The 17,947-nt window shown below is 40.8% G+C and overlaps 1 protein-coding gene across 8 annotated transcripts in view; it reads left to right on the top strand.

The window, feature by feature from the left end:
- Window positions 1-1,611: 1,611 nt before the first annotated feature.
- The window catches only part of ZNF131 (zinc finger protein 131), a 31,932-nt gene continuing 15,596 nt past the window's right edge, over window positions 1,612-17,947 (top strand). The window contains exons 1-6 of one of the 8 annotated variants that reach the window (XM_043978857.1): window positions 2,659-2,872; window positions 3,106-3,245; window positions 4,413-4,514; window positions 11,479-11,623; window positions 16,390-16,750; window positions 16,853-17,075. In XM_043978857.1, coding sequence (XP_043834792.1) covers window positions 3,122-3,245; window positions 4,413-4,514; window positions 11,479-11,623; window positions 16,390-16,750; window positions 16,853-17,075 — 955 coding nt within the window. In that variant the 5' untranslated portion in view covers window positions 2,659-2,872; window positions 3,106-3,121. Of the gene's footprint in view, window positions 1,713-1,918; window positions 1,934-2,152; window positions 2,168-2,566; window positions 2,623-2,658; window positions 2,873-3,105; window positions 3,246-4,412; window positions 4,515-11,478; window positions 11,624-16,389; window positions 17,076-17,947 lie in introns of those variants that run through there. The other 7 variants (XM_043978854.1, XM_043978856.1, XM_043978855.1 and 4 more) reach the window with 7 other exon arrangements.

Here is a 17,947-nt window from a genome sequence, read left to right as displayed (position 1 = left end):
ACATACATGTTGAAGTCTACAAGTAGTAGACAGGTAGAGAGGAGGATCATGAGCTTTCAGGTACTGAACTACTTCAAAAAGGAGATTGGCAGATGATTATGACAAGGATTTAGACCAGGTAATAAAGATAGATGGAGTGAACCTCAAAATGAAGTTGTCGAGTGATGGGGTAAAGGGAGGGTCTGGAAGTGGGAGTGGGTAGTATCCTTACTCCTCTGGCTGGCCCTGTGCTTCTAAGGGCATAAAAGGACCACAGAGTAATAGAATGGTTATAAATGCCATGTAATGTCTTATAGGGAAGAATCACTCTTCTTTAGCACAAGACAGAGTGAAGAGAAATAAAATTAAGGGGAAGCAAGAATTTAAGCCAGTGCAATGGAATGGGAGGGCAGAGGATAATGTGGATTGTGGAGAAGTAGGTATTTAAGTGTCAGAGTACAGGGAAATATGGAATGGGGAGAGCATTTTCCCATTAGCAGATGTTGATTCTGAAACATAAGTATAAAGGGGAGTTGGAGCCCAGAATTTGACCAACATTAGATGGGGAAATGACTAGTTAATGGGGGTGGGGGCCTTTTGGGGCTGGCGTTCTTTCTTTTTTTATAAAATTTTGAAAAATGCAATTTATAATCCGACCTTTCCATTAATCCCAAAAGAAAGCAAGAACTCTACTTATTTTTTTTTTATTTTTTAGTGAGGCAATTGGGGTTAAGTGACTTGCCCAGGGTCACACAGCTAGTAAGTGTTAAGTGTCTGAGGTCAGATTTGAACTCCACCACCTAGCTGCCCCCTCCTGTTTCCTTTTGGTGTTAAATTTTTCTTTACAATCAACAGAACTTTATATTAACATTAAATACCACAAGCTTGCATTTGGGCACTGAGTAGGTTTTTGTGAAACAAACACTCTAAACGTTTTAGAAATGGCACATTTTGCCTTTTTTTTTTTTTTGGTGAGGCAATTGGGGTTAAGTGACTTGCCCAGGGTCACACAGCTAGTAAGTGTCAAAGGTCTGAGGCTGGATTTGAACTCCGGTCCTCCCGAATCCAAGGCCAGTGCTCTATCCACTGCGCCACCTAGCTCCCCCCCCCCTTTTTTTTTTTGGTGACATTTTGCCATTTTTAATGGGGTTTTAATGGTTTGAAAGTTAAGAGAAATGGAAAGGCATCCTCCTTGAGTTCTCTGGTTGGCGAGTGTGAATGGGGAAGAAAATCCTACCTGTGCTTTCCATTTCTTAGATCACTTACCACTTTGCCTGACATTGTAGGACCCCCTTGTTTCTTCTAACTAGAGGTTAGTTCCTTGAGGATAAAGGCCTATTCTTCTTTTCCTCTGCCTGGTACAAAGAGAATACTCCACAATCGTGTGTTGAGTTGAATTGTAAAGGAAAGGCTGGGCCACCATATTTGCTCCTGGTTATTATTATTGTCTCTGGGGGAGGCTGGAGACGGGTTTCTTAAATGGATTAGGTGGAGGCAGCAGCCTGAGGAGGGGAGGGGGATCCAGCAGAAGCATCTGCTGCTCTCAGACCCAGAAGCCCGGGCGAGGAGAGCCCCAGGTGGCAGGAACGTGCTCGCCTTCTTTGCCACCGGCAGCGAGTGAGCGGGCGGGCGAGTGAGAGAGCAGGCGAGTGAGCGGCGCGCGCTCCTGGCTCCCGCAGCTCGCAGAGGGGGAACCGGGCACACACGTGTGTGATTTGCTGTACCGGGAACAGGTGCGGCTTAGGAAGGGGAAAAATAAAAGGAAAAAACAGGAGGTCACGAGCCAGTCTTAGGTGGGGGCAAAAGTACAGAAGGTGTTGGGAGAGGCAGGAAGTAAGAGTTGAGAAAGGGACTAAGTCAGTTTGGGGGATGGGGGAGAGAAAGAGCTAAATTCTGGAGGGAAGGAAATAAATTCTTGAATAAGAGTGAGGTGAAGTCATCTTGGGAGAGGGAGGTAAGTCTTGAGAATGGAAGGAAGTAAATATGTACTTTGGAAATGGGGAAGAGGGAGGTAAATTTTGGAAGGAGGGGGTAATTTTTGGGAACAAGAGGGAGGGAAGTAAGTCTTGGGAGGGGAGGTCGTGGGGGGCGACCTCGGAGCCGGCGGCTGGAGGGGGGGGAGTTGTGAGCGTTCAGGATGGTGGAGCACAAGGGAGCTGCAGCTTACAAAGGCCCAGGGGGAATGGAGGTAGGGCGCGCTGCGGCTTCTGCGAGACAGTCCATGGCTCCCATGAGTCTCTAGAAGCTGGGAGTGGGGGTGGGGCTCCCTGGGGGCGCAGAGCGTAGGAGGCCCCACTCCGCTTGATCCTTCTCTGGGGATGAAGACGGCGGCAGCTCGGGAGGCGGGCTTACTGCGGCCTCCATGGGCTCCCCGCACGGAGCACGTGGAACCCGAGCCCCGCCCCTCCCTGCACAGGCATCCCTGAGGCCACTCCCCACCCCCCTTCTCTCCGGCCCGGGTCTGGGGGCCGGCGCCAGCTCCTTCCGGGAGGCAGGAGAGAGGGCGTGGCCTGTGTCCCATTTCCCCTCCCGTCCCTCCGCCTCCCGTCTCAGCTAGCGCTCAGAGGACGTCGACGTCCGACGTGCCGACGAGGCACGTTGACGTAAGTGACGTCCAGGCCCGGCCCGCTCCTCCTTCCCAGTGTAAGCGCCGGCCCGGTCGGGGCGGGGGAGGAGGGGGAGGAGACCCAGGAGTCGTTGTGGGCCGCGGGCCGGACCGGGTCCCCGGCGGGCGCGACGGGAGCCCCGGGGCCTGGCGGATAGGGCTTGGCGGGCCGTTAGCGGCTCGCCCGGGGCCCTCCGCTCCCGTCCTGGAATTGCTCTGTGGGGAACCCACGAGCCTCCCGGTCCCCAGCCGCCCCGCCGCTCGCCCGCCCAGGAGGGCTCCAATTAGGTCAGGCTGGGAGTTCTGAGCGGGGTCCCTCTGCTCCGCTCCCCCTCCTCCCCGGCCCGGGGGCGTTTGGGGCCCACGGCCCCCCCCCCCGCCCCGCCTCCCCCGCAGCCGCGCCTTCCCGCCCCGTGGGTGGTTTTCGTGCTGGTGGTGGGGGTCGGGGTCTGCGGGGGTCTGCGGGTGCGGGGCCTCCCTCGGGGTGAGGGGGTGAAGGTTGTTGTGCCACTGTCTTGCAGAGCAGCTTGCCTGGCCATGGAGGCTGAGGAGACGATGGAATGCATTCAAGAATTTCCTGAACATCATAAAATGATTCTGGACCGATTGAATGAGCAGCGGGAGCAGGACCAGTTCACTGACATCACTCTGATAGTGGATGGTAGGTACCGGCCTGTGCGGGGTGCAGTTTTGGGCAGTCTCTTCCTTTTCACCTATTTCTCCCCCCCCATCCCACCCCCCATTTTAACCTTCTTTTTATTGCCCTTCTTTTTTTTCTTTTCCTTCCTAGTCCCCCAACCCACAAACACTTTCCCACCCACCCCCACCCCTTGCCTCCACCAAACTTTAATTGATGTGAATTGGAGCTCTCGGTCACTTGTTCTGTGCTACAGCTTGATGTGGACTGTTTACCTATCACAATTTCTATGTGACCTAGTACCTATAACGTTTTACTTTCTGCAGGCCTCTGGCAGGTTTGTCAGAGGGTGCATTTGAGGATTGTCATTTCAAAGATTGCTCAAGTGCTTTTTTTACGTGTACCTCAATTTTTAAGCTGCTCTAAAAGAAGCAGTCCCCTTTTGGGAAATGGTATTATTACATTTGATCTTCCCCAAAAAAAACCCAAACAATTTTGGAAGCATTCAAATTTAACTCATTTTGGGGACCCATAGGGCCCTTACCATTCCCTTTTTGGCCCATTAGAGTAGAAGACCAATTTGTGTTTTGTGTGTAAGTGAAAAGTAAATAAATTTTAAAAGAATCCTTATGACAAGTGAAACTTGATGGCCTATTACATTTGGAAGGACCATTCATTGTCAAAACATCCTGACTGTCAGAGTCTAAGTGCGAATGCCTAAGAAGTGTGCATGTTAAACTTCCTGGTGCAAAGGCATAGCATTACCCAGCCAAGTAATGCTTCTTTCCAAAGCTTGTACTCCCACCTCTCTCTCAAAGTGAAACTATACACTTTTAAGGTTGAGTTTTTCTTTTTGTTCGGCTATTTCAACTGAATATGATATGGCCTTTGCTATTTAATGAGAAATGTTGGATGCTACTAAACAGCTGTCATGCTTCTTTTCCGAGATATTTTCATTTTAAATAATCAACAGGGATGTAGCTCAGAGAGCATGCATGACCTTTATAAATCTCTTAAAGTCTTTTGAAATGAAGACTTGGCTTGTTCTCCTTTCCAGGTACAAACGTTTGCCAGGTAAAAAGGATAGTGACCTGACTTGAATTCAAAGATAATAAGTAAAAGGTTCTTTTTTTAGTTCACAGAATTATTTTTCAAACTGGATTGTATTTTTGTTTGTTTTGTCACTTTTAGGTCACCATTTTAAAGCTCACAAGGCTGTTCTGGCTGCTTGCAGTCAGTTCTTCTACAAATTCTTTCAAGACTTTACTCAGGAACCTTTGGTGGAAATAGAAGGTAAATTCTTGTTTTCAGTTCAGCGTTTGCATTAAATGCACTACAAAATGATGAAGAGATTTGCAAACTTCTGACAACAGTAGTTATCTGAGAGTGGTTTTACTTTAAAGAGTGTTTGGTAAAAATGATCAGTGAGTAGAAACCGATGCTTTATGTATAATAATAGACACTTAAGGAACAATAACTGTTAGATTGTGTTCTAATCTTTGTTGAAACTAATGAACAACATTTGTGTGATAGTGAAATGTGAAAGTGTGTATTAAAATACCAGTCAGTTGAGTCAATTTAGTCAATTAGTCAATTAGTCAATCTTTTACTAATCAGCAATACGAAATGTGATTATGTAATGATAATTTTGTCAAATGTCACTAGAATGATTAATTTACTTCTCATAGTTGTGGTGATGCTGCTGGTTATTACCTCAGGTGTTGAGTAGCATACCTCTTTTTACTAGCAAAGGTTGCAGTTAACACGAGAAAACATACATGATCTTAACTTGGCATAAAAGTCAACTGTAGGAATATTGATGAGACTAGCCATGTGTTAGGCATGAGAAAGAATGAGGTGGTTACGGAAAGTTCAAGGTGAAGGGGATAAATTAGCATCTAGACTCTGACTTGAAAGTAAAGTAGTTGGTACCTGTATGTCTTTGCTTCTGCACCTGTCCAACATTTATCCAGCATTTCCTGTGTGCCAGGCATTGTGCTGGGGATACAAAGACAGAAAACACTGTCACCATCCTCAGAGAGCTAACATTGTCAAAGGAGATTACATGCATACATACATGCATACATGTAGAATCACAAATATTTACAAAGTTAATAGAAGATAATTTGGGGAGAGCTGTAAAGTCTTTGTATAGGAAGTGGCACTTGAGCTCAGTGAAGAATGAAATAGAGATTTTAAGAAGCCTAGGTCTAAAGGAGTGCATTCCAGGCACATGTATAAAAAAACAGGAGATGAATAGTCACATATAAAGAACAGCAAGACCACTTTGTCTGGACGGTGAAGGAGAGTAATTAATAACCCTGGAAAGGTAGGTTGGAGACAGATTTTGAAAGACTTTAAATTCCAGAGGAGTTTGTATATAATCCTAGAGACAGTCAGGAGCCAATAAAGTTTATTGAACAGGAAGTTCAATTCTTAATGCTTTAAGGAAATCATTTGGACAATTTTGTAAAGTATGGATTAGAGAAGGAAAAGATTTGAAGCAAGAAACCAATTACGAGGTTATTGGGATCCCCTAGATAAGTCATGAGAGCCTAAACTACACTGGTGGCTATGTGAATGGAGAAAAGGAGCGGGATGCAAGAGATGCAGAGGGAGAACCCCAAGACTGTCATACCTGTATGTGGGATGAGGAAGAGTGAGGAGTTGAGGGTGACTCAACAGAAATAGAGTAGTTCTGAAGAAGAGTGGGTTTGGGGGAAAAGAGAAGTTTTGTTTTGAACATAGTAACCTTTTTTTTTTCTTTTAAAAAATTTTTTTTTTCTTTTGTGGGGCAATGGGGGTTGTGACTTGCCCAGAGTCACACAGCTAGTAAGTGTCAAGTGTCTGAAGCCGGATTTGAACTCAGGAACTCCTGAATTCAGGGCCAGTGCTTTATCCACTGTGCCACCTAGCTGCCCCAGAACATAGTAATCTAATGAGATCCATTTGGAATTGTCCGTCCAAAAGTAGTCAGTGATGGTAGGACTGGCAATCAGGAGGAGAAACTAGAGTTATACACATGGTCTGGGAGTCATTTGGGTAGATAGAATAATCTAACCCATGGGAGCTGACGAGGGCATTGAGAGAACATAGGGAATAGAGTCCAGATCAGAGCTTTGGTGCATATCCATAGTTAAGTTGGAAAATTATGATCAGGAGAAGAAAACTGAGGAGTGGGCATACCAGGTGTGAGGAAAACAAAAATCTAGGGAGAAGAAAGTATGTAAAAGGAGAAGCTAGACAACAATGTAAAATGTACAGAATATGAAAAAGAAAACAGTAAATACAACCTCTAGAAACTACCTTGGGGGAGTGTTAAAGATATGTTCAAACATACTTAAGATTAAAAATAGGTTAGCTGTTTTCGTTTGGAATTTTCTTTTACTATAAATGTTCCTTTGTCTTTAAGGGTGGATTGTCTAGGAACATTGACCCATTCCCAAGTTTTGGAGGCAAAGGGAAGGAAAGAAAAGTTAAAGATTTAATAGGGCACCTTTTATATTGCTGAATTAGAGATTATCCAACTAGTGCAGCCAAACTTTTGACTATCCATGATTAGACAATGTAAACTTAGTGTATAGATAATGATTCTGAAACTTTTTGGTTTCAGGACCCCTTTACACTTTTTTTTTGTGTGTGAGGCTATTGGGGTTAAGTGACTTGCCCAGGGGGTCACACAGCTAGTAAGTGTCAAGTGTCTGAGGCTGGATTTGAATTCAGGTATTCCTGAATCCAGGGCCTGTGCTTTATCCACTGCGCCACCTAGCTGCATGCAGCTCCCCACCCCCCCACCCCTTTACACTCTTAAGAGTTAATTGAAGTACACAAAGAGCTTTGTTTATGTGGGATATAGAAATTCTTATTAGGAAGATACTTTTTATATTGGAGGCCCTTTGAAAGTGTCTCAGGGGCCTTGTGGAGTTCAGAAGATCACACTTTGAAAGTTGAAAGGGTGAAATCTACTTCAGCCCTTATTGAAGCATTCTCAAGGAGTTTCCAGGGGAGGGAATTTATCGTGGACACCTGGTGGCCTAAAAAAGGCAATTGTAGATGTTCACATGAAGTGAAAGAAGTATAGTGTAGTCTTACAGTTCCCATTTTTAGTGATGGGAGGAGATGAGCCAGTCTACTACCAAAGGCTGAGCAAGTCTGATTTTTAAGCTTTGGTCAGATTGATGGAACAAATGAGACCAGGATTCCAAAGTGTCAGGATCTTTGTTTACTCTAACTGCCAATATCTTCAATATGTTTGAGTTTTCTCAGTTTATTTTTATTACTTTTGAAACGAACTCTCCCTAACTCACTCATGCTAGAAGGGTAGCAGTCATTTATGGGCTCATTCCCATTACTTATTGGCATGGGGCTTTGATTTCCTCCCTCTCTGACCTGGGCCGCTTTTTACTCCTCCTTAGGCATCCTGGTTCTTTCCCTCCTTGAACCCTATTCCTTCCTAAGGGCTCACTGTATTGGTTCCAGATACCCAATCAGTTTAGCCATTCGTAGCTTAGAATAAATACTTAGACTCAAATGATCCACCAGCTTCAAGTATCCCTGGAAGTTAGGATCATAGGCATGCTACACTACTATACCTGGTGTCTTAGTTTAAAAAAAAAAAAAAGGTGGTGGTGTTTTAAAAAAATTACTATGGTTATAGAATTTAGTGCTAAAAGAGACCTTAGTGTTCATCTAGTCCAAACCTATAATCTTAAAAAATAATGAAATATAGGCCCAGAGAGGTTAAGGATCTACCCAAAGTTACACTTGTTCAGTTATTCAATTGTGTCTAACTATATGTGACTGGGGTTTTCTTGGCAAAGATACTGGAATAGTTTGCCATTTCCTTCTCCATTGTTTCCCATTTTTACATATGAGGAAGGGGTCGAGTGACTTGACTAGGGTCACATGGCCAGTAAGTATCTGAGGCAGGATTTGAACTCCTATCTCCCTGATTCCAGGCCCCAGAAGTCTATCCACTGTACCACCTAGCTGCCCTCTGTCACATTTGGGATTCAGATCAGGTCAACCAACTTCAAGTTCTTTTGTTGCTAAGAAAAATTATTGGTCAGTTCTTGCATTATGCACTGGAATTTACTTTGGTAACTGTCAGCTTTAACTGCTATAGTATATATTATAGATACTCTTGCTTATCTACAATAATAGGACTAAGAAAACATGCACAGTGGTATTCCACAGAGCTTTATTACCAGTTTCTGATGCCTCAGAGCAGCTTTCAAATAGAAGTCTCCCAGCTGGATTGCTACTACTGCTTCTTTGGGTAGCTTCCACAGCTACCACCCATGGGGACTATTACATTGTCTTTCAAATACTGATTCTTCCTTGAATTCCCAGCCTTTCTCAAATCTCTTCTCTAGTGTTTTTTCCTCCCTACAAAATCTAAAGAAATTTAAAGAAATAGGGAGTCACTTTTGATTTAGTATAGTTGAACAGTCTTCAAAGTGTGTAAATTATTTTGATTATAGTTTGAGGAATTCTTATGGTCTTAAGGTATGAGTTAGGTAAGTTAAAAATGGCATCTGATTCTGTTTGCATCAGGTTAAAAACATGAATATTGTGTACCTTCTTAAGCATCTCTGTTTCATTCCTTTTCCATTCCTAATCTTTGGTACTGTCCTTTCCTTTTTTGTTTTTGTTTTTTTTTGGGGGGGGGGGATACCGTCCTTTCTTACAAGAACTGGTCTCAGGATCAAGTTATGCTGTCTTTGTGGGGTAGCTAGGTGGTCCAGTGGATAGAGTACCTAGCCTGGAATCAGGAAGACCTGAGTTCAAATCCAGCCTTGGATACTTCCTAGCTCAGTGACCCTGGGCAAGTCATTTGACCTCTGTTTGCCTCAGTGTCCTCATTTGTAAAATGAGAATAATAGCATCTACCTTCCAGGGTTATTGTGAAGACAAAATAAGCTAATAATTGTAAAGTGCTTAGCACTCTATAAATGTTAGCTATCATCAGTATTATGGTCCATGGAGAAACAGTCCTTTTTAGTTTGGGTGATCTACCCTCAACTTAAGGTCACAGCTGTTATATTATTATGGCTTCTTCTATCTGTGGCTTCTCCTCTGACACTGAGCTTTGTAAAGGCAATGAACATATCTTACGGAAATGTTGATTCTTCTCTAAATGAGCACAGTGCTATCCACATGACAGGCATTTCATCGCTTACTGTATATTGTATTTGTAGAATTCTTGTGCTGAAGACCCCTCAAGTCAGCACATATTCCTTGCACACTACCTACTCATTTCTTTTTTTGTTGGTTTGTTTTTGGTTTTGGGGGGTTTTTTTGCGGGGCAATGAGGGTTAAGTGACTTGCCCAGGGTCACACAGCTAGTAAGTGTCAAGTGTCTGAGGCTGGATTTGAACTCAGGTCCTCCTGAATCCAGGGCCACTGCTTTATCCACTGCACCACCTAGCTGCCCCCTACCTACTTGTTTCTAATTCTGGCTTCTGGCTTACAGTGGAAATAATGACCACCCTGGCTTACAGTATCAAGGACCACACATCTGAACATACTAACCTTCAATGGGATTGCCTATCCTCTAGTAGAAGAATCTATGGGAATTCTCTTTAATAGATAAATATGTAAATACTCTTCTTACTGTCCCTACTCCTTGATTTTTTTCCCCCTGAGCATTAGGGCCAGGAACAGGAAGGAGGTGAGGTACATATGACTTCATCTTTCTCTTCCTCTAAGAGGCTCCCATAGAAATTCATGTGTCTTCCTTTCAAACACTAGACTAGAAAGACTGGGCTGGATGTGGGATATGGAGGTTTACTCTTCAAAAACTATCTTTAGGGGCTTAATTCATCGACTAGGAAGCAAATACCACACTGCCTCATATAATCTACCATCTTTCCTTTGCAGTTGGCCTTGTAACATATTTGGGTTGATGTTGCACTAAGAATATTTAAGCCACCAAAGTTCCATATTTGAAATTAAACTTGTGATTGCCACACAACCTACATTTTACTTTATTTCCCTTGTTCAGAGGTTCCCTCACAGTCTACAGGGAGAGGAGTAATTTTGTTACATTTCATAGCAGAGCCTTTTACCAACATGGCTAAACAGTAGCAAGATAGAGTTGTTCTTCCAGCTCAGTGTCTGCTTGTAAGCAATAAATTAGCCAAAAGGCAATAACAAGAGGGAGAAAGAAGTTCAGACTAGGGGCTTTGATGATCAGTCTCTGAATAAACAAGTTACCTGTGACTTGCTCATCTGGGAGGATATAATCCTCAGCCCATTAGTTCAGTGGTCCCCAACCTACAGGCTTCAGACTCTGGACCAGGGGATGGTTGGGGTGGGGGAAGAATAGAAAAGATACTTGCAATGGTCTTCAAATTCTTATGCACACCATGCATCACTCTTTTCATCATTGTTTAGCGCCAACAAAATATGCATCATGGCTTGGTATAATAAGCAAATATACTAATATAGGCTGAATAAAATGTACTTATTACTATCTCAAATGTATATAGATGCTATTGGAATAAAATACAAAATCAAAGGATTATTGAATTCATAGTAGATTTTTGTTATCTATTTTCTTGATGAATCAATCCTAATAGAAAAACTGTCATGTGAGAGTCCTGGAAAATTTTTGATGTCCTCATATCAAAGGTTGGGAGTCACTGCTTTACAGCGGCTCCTATGACGGTTTTCTCAAAGGCCACATCCACGGTATAGTTAAGATAACAGAAGTTCTTCTGTAGAGAATGTTCTGTGTGTTCTAAGCAAGTCTTTGAGTTGAAATTCTGTTGTTAACCTTAAAGTTGTCACTACTTTAAACTGCTTCTTCCCCATCCATTATTTATCACTCTTCCTCCCCGCCCCATTCCCTTCCTTTGATTTGTACCTTCTACAGTATTTATGTACTGCAGAAATGGTTGTGATATATTGGCAAAGAATGGTTTTTCTGGCATAAGTTGAAACTTAAATTAGAATAAAAATGTAAGAGCTGAAAGGGACTTGAGAAGGTCATCTAGTTCAGCTTCCATGTACTATCCAATGTCATCAGTACATACAATGTATGGTCATTCATTTTGTAGTTTTTGGTTGTAAGCTATCCACCCTTTCCATAAGAGAGAAATTTCTTTAATAAGCAATTGTGACATTGTGAATCTATGAAGACATCTTCAAAAGTCAGGGGTAATAAATTACAAGTTTCTAGCACTGGGTTTTTATTAACTATAAGATCTTCTCAGATGGTATAAAGCACTTGTTAATTCAAATTTTCTTACAGGTGTAAGTAACATGGCTTTCCGTCATTTAATTGAGTTCACATATACAGCAAAATTAATGATACAAGGTGAAGAAGAAGCGAATGATGTATGGAAAGCAGCAGAATTTCTTCAGATGTTAGAAGCTATCAAAGCACTTGAAGTTAGGTAATTATATTTCTATAGCAAGGTGTATTACTATATTAAGTGATGTTTTAAATGTGTATGGTGTTAAATATTATTCAAACATGGTATGTTTTATGTTGGAAAGAAAACAAATTTTTAAGAGAAAAAATATTGTGTCTCCAAGATTCTTTTGTATTTAGACACTTGGAATTATACATTTTAGAACTGGAAGAGTCTTTATTTACCTAATCCATCTCCCTCATTCTTCAGATGTGGGAACTGAGACCTAGATAGGGGAGCTAATTTGCTCACACTCACCCAGGTATTACATGTCAGAGAGAGAATTTGAACAGAGGCCCACTGGCTTCAAACCTGATGTTCTTTTCCACCATATCAGCTATTTTCCATTCCCTTCTCCAGTTTCTAGTTCCTGCCTAAAGCTTTGTCAGGAGGGTGAGTTGAGGTCTATCTTACATATGTATATAAAGTCATTTAGAAGAACCAAATGGAACCTTTTCTGCTCTTCAAGGATTTTTTAGGATTATTAAACGTGTAGTCCCCATTTAAGAGGTTCAGTATAATAAGGGGTGTGTGTGCGTGTGCGCGTGCGCGTGCGCATGCATGCATTCAAAAATGTCAGGCCTGTCCAGGATTCAGGGAAAATATTTTGCTCTGTTTTTCTCCTTTTTCTTTCAGGAGTATGTTTCTAAATGTGCAAAAAGCAAAATTTGAAGACATAAACCTGGATCTCAAGAATAGTAACACTTTAAATCACCCACAAAATTCTGTTTGGGGCACTCTCACATATTTATTTGGTATAGTTAAATCAAAAAGATGTATAAACCATAGCTTTATTAGATTAGTAGTGAAACCTGGAAGTCGGGCAGCTACTCTCTCTAAGACCCCTTACCAGTCATAAAGTTAAGCAGAGTCTTGTCCACCATAGTTGTCTAAAATAGTTTTGGGGATGGTGTTAGAGGTGACCTTTGAGTACAGTGGCTGAGATTACTTTTGGGAGGTCTGCTGAGATCCCTTTAGGCAAAGGGGGAAGCATGTATCTCTGTGCAATGACTCTAGGTAAGCTAAGGGAGAGTATATAAATAGAAATAAGTAAATATTTATACATGCATACACACATGAACACACACATTCATATACACATATATTTCCAAGGCTGATGGGACACTAAATCATTGGTGTCAGACTCAAATAGAAATAGTTCCCTGTGGTAGCAGATTGACTTAGAAAACTACAAATTAATATGTTGTATTTTTTATTTATTTTGTTAAACCTTTCCCAGTTATATTTTAATCTGGTTGGGGTTGGTTAAGACTGCAAGTTTGACACCTCTGCTGTAAATATTAAATTCCTTTGGGGCTTACTAGAAGAGAGATTACAAAGGAAAATCGATCTCAGTATCACAGCAGATAAATAAGTTAAAATCAGAATATTAACTTGTTTTTTGAAGCACCTCATTATTGTTATTATTAGGCAATTTATCACTTTAAAAATGCTGAACACCCCCCTCCCAAAAAAAAAGCATTTCCATAGATGTGGCAGTACATGAAAAAAGGATTCTCTGAGACTGAATATCCATTTCATACCATTACTGTTTTTAGAAATGTTTTTATTGATGTTATCAAAATTTTCCTCAGTATGCCTTCCCCTAATAGAGAGCTATCCCATATAACAAATATTTTTAAAGAACAAGAAGGGGGGGGGGGAACCCAGCAATACTGATCAGTATTTTGAAAAGATCTGAAAATGCATTCAGAGGTGGGGTAGGGTGTTTTTTCATAGTTCTTTTAATCCATACTTATGCTTATTCTTTGTAATTTTGTAACATTCACTTTTTTTTTTGGTGAGGCAATTGGGGTTAAGTGACTTCTCCAGGGTCACACAGCCAGTAAGTGTCAAGAGTCTGAGGCCGGATTTGAACTCAGGTCCTCCCGAATCCAGGGCCGGTGCCCTATCTGCTGCACCACCTAGCCTCCCCTGTAACATTCACTTTTGATTATTTTATGGTTGTTCAATCCATTTACGTTATTTTAGTCATTGTGTATAGTTTTCTTGGCTCTGCTTACTTTAGTTCCCATAAATCTTTCTGTGTTTCTCTGTCATCATATTTGTCATTTCTTATAGCCAAGTAATACTCTTACATTTGTACACCACAGTTTATTTAACCATTTCCCCAATTGAGGGCATCTACTTTCTTTTCAGTCCTTTGCCATCACAAAAGAATTCTAATATAAATATTTCACAGGCCATGGGGTCTCCTGAATCAAAAGATATGGACATTTTAGTTACTTTATTTGCATGATTAAAGATTGGTTTCTTGAATGTTATATTGATTTACAAGTCCATTAACAATGCACCCATATGCCTATCTTCCCACAACCTCTTTTATATTAACTATTCTCATTCTTTGGGTCATTTTTGCCAATTTGCTGGATGTAAGTTAGGTAAAGCCCAGGGTGTTTTTAATTTTCATGTCTCTTATTAGGAATTTGGAATATTGTTTCTTTCATGTGGTTTTTTGCTTGTTTGGTTTTTTTTTTCATGTGGTTTTGTTTGTTTTTTTTCGGGGCAGTGAGGGTTAAGTGACTTGCCCAGGGTCACACAGCTAGTAAGTGTTTGAGGCCAGATTTGAACTCGGGTCCTCCCGAATCCAGGGCCGGTACTTTATCCACTGTGCTACCTAGCAGCCCTCAGGAGGTATACTTAACAGAATCTTCTCTAACTTTGAAATGTGGTTCCAGGTAGAGCACAATGCAATGTATCAGTCTGGTAGTATCCCTTCAGTTATTTATAAAATCAGCTAATTTTTAACCCAATAATAATTGGGTATTCTCCCGAGGTTTACATGTTAAAATGATATAAAATAGCCATTTTCATTTAGAAGTAATATTCAGTGGTAAGGTAATCTTTTCAAAGTCTTGGAAAAAGTCAAATAGGTAATAAGTAGCAGAGTGAGAATTGAACCTAGGTTTTCTGATCATCCTAGCTTTTGAATGCCTTCTTAAACTTCCCACCTGGAGCTTTATTAATAGAGCCTGTTAATTATTATTATTATTTTTTTTGGTGAGGCAGTTGGGGTTAAGTGACTTGCTCAGGGTCACACAGCCAGCAATTGCCAAGTGTCTGAGGCCAGACCTGAACTCAGGTCCTCCTGAATCCAGGGCTGGTGCTCCATCCACTAAGCTACCTAGCTGCCCCAAGCCTGTTAATTTTGAAAGTGATTGCAGTGTGATCTTAATATTGTAGCTGTTGTTTTTGCAAGCAAACTAGAGTATGTGACTGTGTGTGTGTGTGTGTGTGTGTGTGTGTGTGTGTGTGTGTGTGTGTGTGTGTGTGTGAGAGAGAGAGTGTGAGAGAGAGACTTTGATGTTCTTCATGAAACTAACCTCACAGCTAATCATTCCCAAGGATAACTTATTCTTTGTCCCTAGAAGATAGTCCTGATGTTAATTTTAGCACATTTTATTTGTAAATATTGAGCTTTCAGTGTAAAATGAAGAGTAACATGAAGTGTATTTTTGTAGTATCTCAAATGATTTTAAATTCATCTTTTTTGTTTCTAGTATGTCAGGTTACAGCCTTTAGTGGAACATTTTACTTGGTAAAAGGTAGTGTATGCATCTCTAGATTCATTAACTTTTAAAAATAGAAGTCACTTTAGACAGGGTATCTTAGTCCATCACTTTTTTTTTTTTTTTTTTTGGTGAGGCAATTGGGGTTAAGCGACTTGCCCAGGGTCACACAGCTAGTAAGTGTCAAGTGTCTGAGGCTGGATTTGAACTCAGGTCCTCCTGACTCCAGGGCCAGTGCTCTATCCACTGCACCACCTAGCCACCCCCAACACATTTTATAGATGATGAAATTTAGGCCCAAAGGAGTAAAGTGACCAATCATGGAAATTAGTCTTTCATATATGATGATAATAGTACTTGTCATACTTTTGAGTTTTTTACAGTAATAGATATATATTCACTGTTAGTATAACAAGCTGAATTTTGATATCAACTTGTTATTTTGATATGGTTTTTGTTTCTTTTTTTTTTTATGGTTTATTGATACTATAGTTGGCATTCCTAGTATCTTTGAAGCAGATGTGAAAATTGTATAGTTAACTAGAGAATCTGAGACCTCCTAATAGGCCATTTTAATAATTTAGGGAGAAGCTGGCTTAAAGATATGTATTTCTGCCTATAATATCCAATATGAATGTTAAACTAGTTTCAGATTTAGAAAGCTTTGCTTTGCTTTGGCAATAGATATGAAATGGAAGCAGGAAACTCTTTCTTCCATAGTTTTTCAGCCCATACATTCTATGAGAGAAGGATAGGGAAAGGGGATAAATATTTATATAGTATCTGTTATCTGCCAGATGCTGTGCTGAGTGCTGTTTGTGTAAATATTATCCCATTCAATCCTTACACTAACCTTGTGAGGTTTAGGCACGATTATCCCCATTTTACAGTTGAGCAAACTGATTCAGAAAGCAACTGTGACCTACCCAGCATTCTGTCTACTGTCCTAGTGTATATTGTAAGCTCTTTGGATCAAGATACCTTTATGAACACTATTCACACAACAGTTGGTGATAATGCACATCTCTGTACTTTCTTGGTATAGAATAGGGGAATGACTTTAAAAATCAAAATGATCTTTTTTGTACTTCTGGGAATTACATTATTGCTTGTTTCAATATACCCCCTATGGGAAGGCTCATGGTACATATTTTGCAAGAAGCAAAGGTTGTCATATAAGTTAATGATCCATACACTGTCATTGTTCATGCATCTTAGGAACAAAGAAAATTCCTCACCTCTAGAGGAAAATGCAACAACAGGAAAAAATGAAGCTAAAAAGAGGAAGATTGCTGAAACTTCCAATGTTATCACTGAATCGTTACCCTCTGCAGAATCAGAGCCTGTGGAAATTGAGGTGGAGATTGCTGAAGGGACAATTGAAGTAGAAGATGGCCTAGAAACTCTAGAAGAAGTAGCTTCTGCAGAACAGTCTATAAAATACATACAGAGCACTGGTTCCTCTGATGATTCTGCTTTGGCTTTGTTGGCTGATATTACCAGCAAGTACCGTCAGGGTGATAGAAAAGGGCAGATTCAAGAAGAAGATGGCTGTGCATCTGATCCCACAAGCAAACAGGTAGAAGGTATTGAAATTGTGGAACTTCAGCTGTCACATGTGAACAACTTGTTCCATTGTGAAAAATGTAACCGTTCATTTAAATTGTTTTACCATTTTAAGGAACACATGAAATCACACTCCACTGAGAGTTTCAAGTGTGACATATGCAATAAAAGGTATCTTCGGGAAAGCGCATGGAAACAGCACCTCACCTGTTACCACCTTGAGGAAGGTGGAGCCAGCAAGAAACAACGACCAGGGAAGAAAATTCATGTATGTCAGTATTGTGACAAACAGTTTGATCATTTTGGGCATTTTAAAGAACACCTTCGCAAACATACAGGTAATTTTTCTTTTTTTCCTCCTTAAGTTCTCTATAGCCATTGTATATAACAGATTCCTTCTTCCCCCCCCCAACATACCTTGAAAAAATGGTTGCTATTTCAGAAGAGGATGGGGGTGGGATTTATGCTCACACACACACACATTTTCTGCTTTCTCTTCCCCTTGGTATTGCAGAGATTTTTTTATTGCTAGCATCCAATTTTCACAAAATTATTGGTAAATAGCTGGAGGCTTTTAGAAACAAAGTCATTATCAACTTGCCAAAGTAATGACTAATTTTATACTTCGCTTATTTTAGATTTTTTTTTTTGAGGGGGAAGAATATAAAGTACAGTAAAGCTAAACAGTAAAGACTGATAGTTTTAACTTATAAGAAGAAAAGAAAAGCTTTGTTATATGTAATACCATATTCAGAGTGCTTTAGGAAGTCTTAATTGCAATGAAATGTCACTGGCCATTCTCTTGCATGTTTTCTGTAGCATCCTAGCCATCTGTTAATATCTGGTATGTGTGTTTTGGTGGTTCCTCAAAATATATTTAAACATTCCCCTTCTCTGTCTCAGTAATTAAGAGAGAGGAATCTGGGAGTGTAACACTTTCTGGGACATAGTATGGCAAAAGGAATAGGAATATGCCCCTGCCTGTTAAAAGATGTGAAGTTTTTGCCATTGTTTTGCATTGAGGGTTAAGTGACTTGCCCAGAATCACACAGCTAGTAAGTGTTACATGTCTGAGGCCAGATTTGAACTCAGATACTCTTGACTCCAGGGCCAGTGCTCTATCCACTGCGCCACCTAGCTGCCCCTAAAATCATTCTTACTGTATGTAGCATGAAATGTTTTTAATTTTATTTTTCCCTTGTGTCTTTAT

Source organism: Dromiciops gliroides, chromosome 1 (assembly GCF_019393635.1).
Source record: "Dromiciops gliroides isolate mDroGli1 chromosome 1, mDroGli1.pri, whole genome shotgun sequence".
NCBI lineage: Eukaryota > Metazoa > Chordata > Mammalia > Microbiotheria > Microbiotheriidae > Dromiciops > Dromiciops gliroides.
Note: the sequence above shows the minus strand (reverse complement) of the source record. Positions and strands in the feature narration are given on the sequence as shown.